Source organism: Astyanax mexicanus, chromosome 20, assembly GCF_023375975.1.
Source record: "Astyanax mexicanus isolate ESR-SI-001 chromosome 20, AstMex3_surface, whole genome shotgun sequence".
NCBI lineage: Eukaryota > Metazoa > Chordata > Actinopteri > Characiformes > Acestrorhamphidae > Astyanax > Astyanax mexicanus.
Genome location: NC_064427.1, coordinates 7,997,457 through 8,005,069, shown reverse-complemented (window position 1 = coordinate 8,005,069; position 7,613 = coordinate 7,997,457). Strand labels below are relative to the sequence as shown.

At 40.9% G+C, this 7,613-nt stretch overlaps 1 protein-coding gene across 1 annotated transcript; it reads left to right on the top strand.

Moving 5' to 3' along the window:
- Positions 1 to 588: 588 nt before the first annotated feature.
- LOC125784926 (uncharacterized) lies at positions 589 to 6,457 on the top strand. The gene is made up of 6 exons (XM_049469134.1): positions 589 to 2,006; positions 2,114 to 3,381; positions 3,475 to 3,647; positions 3,748 to 4,211; positions 4,304 to 4,915; positions 5,091 to 6,457. Exons 1-6 carry the CDS (start codon positions 642 to 644, stop codon positions 5,979 to 5,981), a joined length of 4,773 nt encoding a protein of 1,590 aa, XP_049325091.1. The 5' UTR covers positions 589 to 641; the 3' UTR covers positions 5,982 to 6,457.
- Positions 6,458 to 7,613: the final 1,156 nt, after the last annotated feature.

Here is a 7,613-nt window from a genome sequence, read left to right as displayed (position 1 = left end):
AGCTAGCTATTTATTTAGCTACGCTATTAAGACCAGATTAGCCATCATACTAGCTAACTAAATATAAATATTACATTAGATATCTTACTTAAGAATAAGCTAGCTGTAGCTAGCTATTTATTTAGCTAGGCAATTTAAACAAGATTAGCCATCATACTAGCTAACTAAATATAAATATTACATTAGATATCTTACTTAAGAATAAGCTAGCTGTAGCTAGCTATTTATTTAGCTAGGCTATTTAAACAAGATTAGCCATCATACTAGCTAACTAAATACACATATTACATTAGATATCTAACTTCAGAATATGCTAGCTGTAGCTAGCTATTTATTCAGCTAGGCTTTTAAGACAAGATTTGTCATCATATAGCTAATTAAATATTAAGTTACCAAACTGTATGCCAGATCAGTTGTATAACATCTATACTAAAGTATAAGCTAGAAGTAGCTAGCTGTTTAGTATTGAATGATATTAGCTAGCTAAAAATAAGCTAGCAAATTTATGAAGACTGCTTCAATAAAATCCTAATCAAACACATTTTACTATTATAAATGTTTTATGTTTTTCAATGTGCAGTAATTCGTTGTTTTTTTTTTTCCCAACAGTTTCATAACATTGCAATTTATATTCACTAGCCATGGGAAAAAGAAAAAGTTGTGATCATCCTGAAATTCCTAAAAAAAAACTTTCACTACAATTGTGTATTGTGCATGCCCCGAGTCTCACAGAGCATGGCAATTTTACCAGCTTCAGCGCTTGCAAGGGGGAGCATAACGAGAGGCTATCATGTTTACACAGTATTCGTGATATGAGACTCTGTGAAGCAGCCACTTCACCCTACCGTATGAAGGAGGTCTGTGACCAGATACCATTGACATTGCAAGGATTGCATTTAGATACAACTGGCTATCATCAAAATTGCTATAAAAGATTCACACAAAACCTGAATCGTTTACAAGCTGCTTCAAAAGCATCTACATCTGGTGCATCATCATCTGCATCATTGATGAAGGACTCCTTACGCAAGCACAAATCTCAAACAGATCTGGTCCTTTCTGAAGGTACTCGATGTTCCTTCTTGTTTCCTGATCTGTGTATTTTTTGTGAAAAGGGAGAAATTAAAAGTAAGGGAAAAACTGAACGCCTTACAATGTTTCAGAGTTGGAAACACAAGGAACCAGCCTGGAAGGTCATTGAACCAAGAGCATTGGAATTAAAGAAAGAGGCTCTTTACCGTAAGGTGCAAGGCAGTGACCTCTTTGCGATGGAAGCCAAGTACCATCCATCATGCAGAAACACCTTTAACACAGAGTACCAAAACCACATGCGTATCAGGAAGATTAGAAACCCTTTGCTGGCTCAGAAAAAAGAAGCATATCAGAAATCTTATCTGGTGGTAAAGGATTACATTCTAAGTAATGTCATAGATGGCAAAGAGGTGGTCCAGCTTAGTTTCTTATGCAGCCTCTTCAACAAACACATGGTGAGTCAAAGTTTTCCTAATCCAGACTACCGCAATGCAAGATTGATGAGACGTTTACAAGTAGATGATGACATCTCTCATTCACTTGCCTTTTGTAAGGTACCACTCCGCGGTTGTGCTGAACTATACCTTGTCTACAGCTCAAGCATTAGTGTTGCTGAAGCAGTGTCATGTGCTTACAAGCTTGGAACTGTAGACCAGCATCACAATGTAGCCCTCAATCTCCATGCTCTCATTCTAAAGGCATTCAAAGAGTCAAAGGAGCTGACATGGCCCCCCACTGCACAGGAGCTGAACTCTGTGAAGATGGAAGAGCTACTACCAGCTGATCTTGTAAAATTTCTAAACTTGGTGCTAACAGGGAGAGCTGACATTGATGGAGAAAAGTGTGAGAAGACCCAGAGGCTGGTCTACTCGATCACACAAGATGTGTGTCGTGCCGCAACTAACAGCACGTGGAAACTGCCAAAGCACATACTTCTCTGTGCCACAGTTCGCCACCTCTATCGAAGCAAACAGGTAACAGTACTCAGGTAACCTGCCACTTGCCAGGTCCTGTTTATTGCTTTGTTTTGGTAATTGGTGTTTATATATTTAATAATGCAGATCACTTTTTATCTTTGCAGCTCACTACTATTCTTGCACGACTAGGACACTCTGAGACATACGACTTTGGTATGGAGCTTGAGACAGCAATGGCCAAAGCATTTGATGAGATGTCCACCTACCTGACCCCTCAAATCATCTCTGGCAAGGGAAACTGTGTTTTTCACAGTGAGTGGGACAACCTGAACAGAATTACAACCAATGTGCTTGGATCAAATGTTGTAAACAGTGCTGGGGGGATCATGATTCAAGAGGTAAAGGAGGGCCATCAGAGCACCAATGAAAGGATCCTTCCTCTCTATGAGAGATCATCAAAAATGAGAAGCCTTAAGATCACACCTCCAGAGACCCTGCCAGAGTTGGTATTTAAGAGGGATGGTCCCAAATTCCCTAAAGATGCCAGTTTTACCCACCCTGTTGAAAACCAGCAGTCATACGATGCATCAATGTTGGAGTACTACATCTATCTGCTCTGCAGACGTCTAAGCAGTGAGGGAAAGCAGCAGGTGCCTGGATTTGGTGGCTTTATTTCAAGCACTGGAAAGGTCCCTCCTAGAAAATCTACTATTGACTTCTACACCCCCATCAATCAGCCTATAACAGACAATGCAGTGGTGTATGAACTGCTAAAGAGGTCTGAGGCAGCAACAGAGGAGGTTGGCCAACCATACACCATCAACACGTTTGACCTTGGCGTGGTCATGAAGGCCTGCCCTATAGTCTGGAAGTATGAAGAGGAATTCAAAAAGCATATCATAATCCTTGGCAAGTTCCACACAGCCATGAATTACATAGGCAAACTAACTGGGTACAAGTGTCAAGGTTCAGGCTATGCAGAAATCCTCATTGAGGCAAACCTTGCAACCAGTGGCTGCCTGAAAAATATTCTCAGTGGGAAAGCATATGCCAAGGCCCTCTTTGGCCTTAAAGTGGTCACAGAGGCTCTTGAACGGCTGCTGATCAATGTTTTCCTAGAAGAGGAGAATCTGGCAATACCTCAGGAGACCCTCACCAATCTAGTCCACTGCTGCAGTCGTGAGAATCTTGATGCTGCTCTAAAAGACCACTCATTGCTTAAAATGATTCATCAGTACATAGGATACCAACAGAAGGTCCGTGAAGGCCACTTGGGAAAGACAAGCATGTTCTGGCTCTCTGTGATGGATCACGCTAGGCTAGTTTTCATGTTGGATTTTGCTGTTAAAACAAACAACTTTGAGCTGTTTCATTACTGCAATGGTGCCATGGCAGAATTGATCTTTGCATATGATGGCCACAACTATGCCAGGTATTTATGCATTGATTCTCCTAATACCCAATTACAAATTAAACAGAACTTCCTTGTGGTATGAATTTTAATTAGCATTTTTTCTCCGTACAGGTACCTAACTTGGTTCGAGGCATTTCTCATCAACATTGACATCTCCCACCCTGGTGCTCTTGACATCATCAAGCTAGGAGCCATTGCTGTTGCACGATCTCTAATTCCAGGGGCTCTCTCAGCAGTGGACAAGACCATGGAGGAAACTTTTATGAAGTTTGCCAAGTCTTCAGGTATTAATGTGGGCACACAGAGCATAATTATCTGTATACAAAATGTTCATATTTAATTATTCCTATTTAAACTGACCAAAATGTAAAATGTGAATTGCAGGTGGTCTGCTTGGTCTTTTTAACATGTTTGGAGCATACCAGAAGTGGTGCCGTACAACCTCTGCACGTGCTCAGCTCCATGAGCTGACTCTGGAAATGTGTGGCATGATTGATGATCCAGACTGCCCAAAGAGAGGGAAGCACCGTGAACTGGAACCTGCCCAGATCAGAAAGCAAGAAGAGGCAGTACAGAGAGTCATCTTGGCCATTAGTGGCTTCACCAACCCCTGGAAGATCCCAGACAAAAAACATCTCTACTCACTGGCATCTGGTGCACCCGTAGACCCAGAAGTTGAGGTGGATGTACTGCAGGCCGAGGCTGCAGGCAGGGCTGCTAAGGAGAAGTTTATTGATGAACGCTTTGTTTCCAAGAAGAAGGGATTCTTTGAGCCCCTCAATAAGCTTAAACTGAAGACTATGTATCACTCAAGCAAGAAGATCAAGCTCACATCTGCACAGGGAAAGGTAGATATAAAGTCAGCTTGATTTAGTAATGACTACATAATAAAAATAATAATAATAATAATAATAATAATCATATCTACATTTAATTACAGGTCTTTATGTACCAAGAGCAAAGCAACCTTGCTTTCCAGCTACTTGTTAAGTCCCAAATGCTGGATATGCCTTTTGACCTTGAGGAACTCATGCATTACCCCCTCTCACCTGTTCCTCATGCACTTGGCACTCCTGATGGATTTTTTGCGAAGACAAACAAGGCCACCATTCTTCACTATCTCCTCCAGGATAGAGATGAAGAGGTCATCTACCCTAAGGATGCACTCTTTATACAGGATGGCAATGCTCTTTTTCATATGATGACCAACCTTCAACCAACCTGTGGAGAGATCTGTATGCAGCTCTTGGATCATATGATTCCCAAGCAGCACTTTGTCTTCTCCACAGATTGCTACCAGACAGACTCTATTAAAGCCCAGGAGAGGGTCAGACGAGGCTCCACTGAGAATTTCATAATTGGTGGCCCACACACCCACAAACCTTGTGACTTTAAATGCTTTCTTAGCAATGAGGTAAACAAGAAGCAGCTATGTGATCTGCTTCTCAAGGTCTGGGGGAGCAATGAGGCAGCATCTCGGCTGGAGAAGTGCAAGAGGGCCGTGGTATGTGTTGATGGGAGATCCTATGACCTAACTTCAACAAATGGCCAAGTAAGTTGAAAAAACATGAGGCCCAGACCATCATTATCAATGCTTAAATGTAGTTGTCATCACATATACAATGCTATATAAACATTTGAATGGAACTCTAGAATTGCTGAAGTCATTAACTGAGTAGTGTGTTCAATATACAGGTTTGTGTTAAAAATGTAACATTTTGCTACAGGTTCAGGCTTCAGAGATCCACGCCCTGCGGTCAAACCAGGAGGAGACAGACACCCGTGTTGTCCTCTACCTCCACCAAGCTGTAAAGTGGGGGTACAAGTCCAGTGTGGTGCGGACCCCGGACACCGACATTTTACTGATCCTCCTTTACCATGCCAGCAGGATCAACCTCACCATATTGCTTGACCACGGAACTGGCTTGCATCGTAAGCTTGTGAATGTCTCTGAGTTGGCTGAATCTCTGGGATCTGAGTACTGCAGCACTCTTCTGGGATACTATGTCTTTTCTGGGGAAGACTGCACCAGTGCTTTCAAGGGCAAAGGCAAAGTAGCTCCCTTAAAGAAGCTGCAGCAAAACCCGCGATTCCAGAAGGCTTTCAGCCAGCTTGGCACATTGTGGCAGGTCAGCAATGAGCTCCAACAGGAGATGGAATCCTTCACATGTGTTATGTATGGCCATGGTCGTCTGACCTCAATTGATGCTGTGAGAGTCAAGATGCTGCAAAAGATGGTGGGTGTTGACAGAGCCCTGGATGCAAGTTCCAAAGTAGACCTGGAACGCTTGCCTCCCCCCAAGGTCTGTCTCATCCCACACACACAGAGAGTAAACTACAGAGTTGCCTGCTACAAAAGGGCAGAGCAGCCCATATTTGAAAGGCCAAACCCTTACGATCAGGGTATGGGTTGGGAGAAAACAATGGAAGAGGGGGTGTTGGAGCCGGTGTGGTCAGTTGGCCCCATCTTCCCTCCTTCTCTTGTTGACATTCTTGCTGGAGTAGAAGAGAGAGAATCCATTGGAGAGGGGACAGATGATGTGGAGGAAGGGACAGAGATTGAAGAGATAGACTTTGATGATCTTTTCAATGATGATGACGAGGATGAAAATTATTAGTACCACACTATACAAGTACTTTTTATTATATTCTTAGATTTTATCAACAATTAGTTCTGCACTTAATTAATACAAAATAAAAATGCAATTTAATTCATTTAATTCATTGGCCCAGAGTTGTGTAGAAAAGTGTGCTCAATTGTCTCTGTAGATTGTTAAATTAAAAGGCTATTGCAATCCTTTTTTTTCATTTTTTTAGGTGTAGTAAAGGGTTAAAAAATTGATACATTTTGAGTAAAAATGTGTAAAAAACTAAAAATAAACATTCTGTTGAATTCCTTGGCCCAGAATTGTATGGAAAAGTGTGCTCATTTGTCTGTATAGGTTGTTAACTTCAGGAACTATGCCAATTTCTTCATCATTTTTGGCAGGCTCGGATTTTGGGTAGGTGTAGGAAAGGGTTAATAAAATGCCTCACGGGACATTTTTTGCCCTGGTACCTGTCAGAATCTTAAAGTAGACACTTTAAGGATTAAGAAAAATCTCAAGATGTGTTTATTTAGTGTACAGGATTTCAGTGTAATGTGAAAACATACATGTGAAATTAACATTTTTTGCAAATTTTTGACATTTTTGTCCCAAAATTATGTCAAAATGTGTAAAAAACGTAAAAATAACCATTTTGTTGAATTCCTTGGCCCAGAATTGTATGGAAAAGTGTGCTCATTTGTCTGTATAGGTTGTTAACTTCAAGAACTATGCCAATTTCTTCATCATTTTTGGCAGGCTCGGATTTTGGGTAGGTGTAGGAAAGGGTTAATAAAATGCCTCACGGGACATTTTTTGCCCTGGTACCTGTCAGAATCTTAAAGTAGACACTTTAAGGATTAAGAAAAATCTCAAGATGTGTTTATTTAGTGTACAGGATTTTAGTGTAATGTGAAAACATACATGTGAAATTAACATTTTTTGCAATTTTTTGACATTTTTGTCCCAAAATGATGTCAAAATATGTAAAAAACGTAAAAATAACCATTTTGTTGAATTCCTTGGCCCAGAATTGTATGGAAAAGTGTGCTCATTTGTCTGTATAGGTTGTAAACTCAAGGAGCTATGCCAATTTCTTCATAATTTTTTTCAGGTTCGGAATTAGCATAGATGCATTAAAGGGTTAAAAATAAATGTCATGGGACATTATTTCATCCTGTTACCTGTCAGAACCTTAAAATAGACACTTTAAAGATTAAGAAAAAACAGGTGGCGAAAAAAAATCCACTATGTGCTCGTGGACCCCTCTTTCCATCTAGACTATCTCACTTATAAACTAGTTTACTGTAAAACTACTTATCTGAGTAACTAATTCCTCACTAGGTTTACTGCAGCATATGAAGCTTTCAGTTGGTCAGAGACGCAGCCAAGAGGCCTATGGTCACACTAGAGGAGCTGCACCCACAACTCGGGTGGGAGAATCTGTTTGCAGGACAACAACCAACAGTCAAGTCATGCACCCTTAAAAGGAGTCCAGAAAATAAATGTCATGATTTAATTGCCCAGATTAGGGTGAGCTGGAAAAATCTTATACTATTAGGGGCGGTGTGGCTGGGTTTGTTGGGTCCTAGAATGGCCCATAGTGCACATAGTGTATTTGCATAAAAACAAAAAAAAGTTTTAGCAGTCCCAAAACAGTAAAAT

What these genes read in the sequence shown, in the direction of transcription:
- LOC125784926 (XM_049469134.1), top strand. Translation starts at nt 642, where the DNA reads ATGGGAAAAAGAAAAAGTTGTGATCATCCTGAAATTCCTAAAAAAAAA. An exon ending in ACCTCTATCGAAGCAAACAG is followed by an intron (nt 2,007 to 2,113) that starts GTAACAGTACTC and finishes TTATCTTTGCAG; the next exon opens with CTCACTACTATTCTTGCACG. An exon ending in TCACATCTGCACAGGGAAAG is followed by an intron (nt 4,212 to 4,303) that starts GTAGATATAAAG and finishes ATTTAATTACAG; the next exon opens with GTCTTTATGTACCAAGAGCA.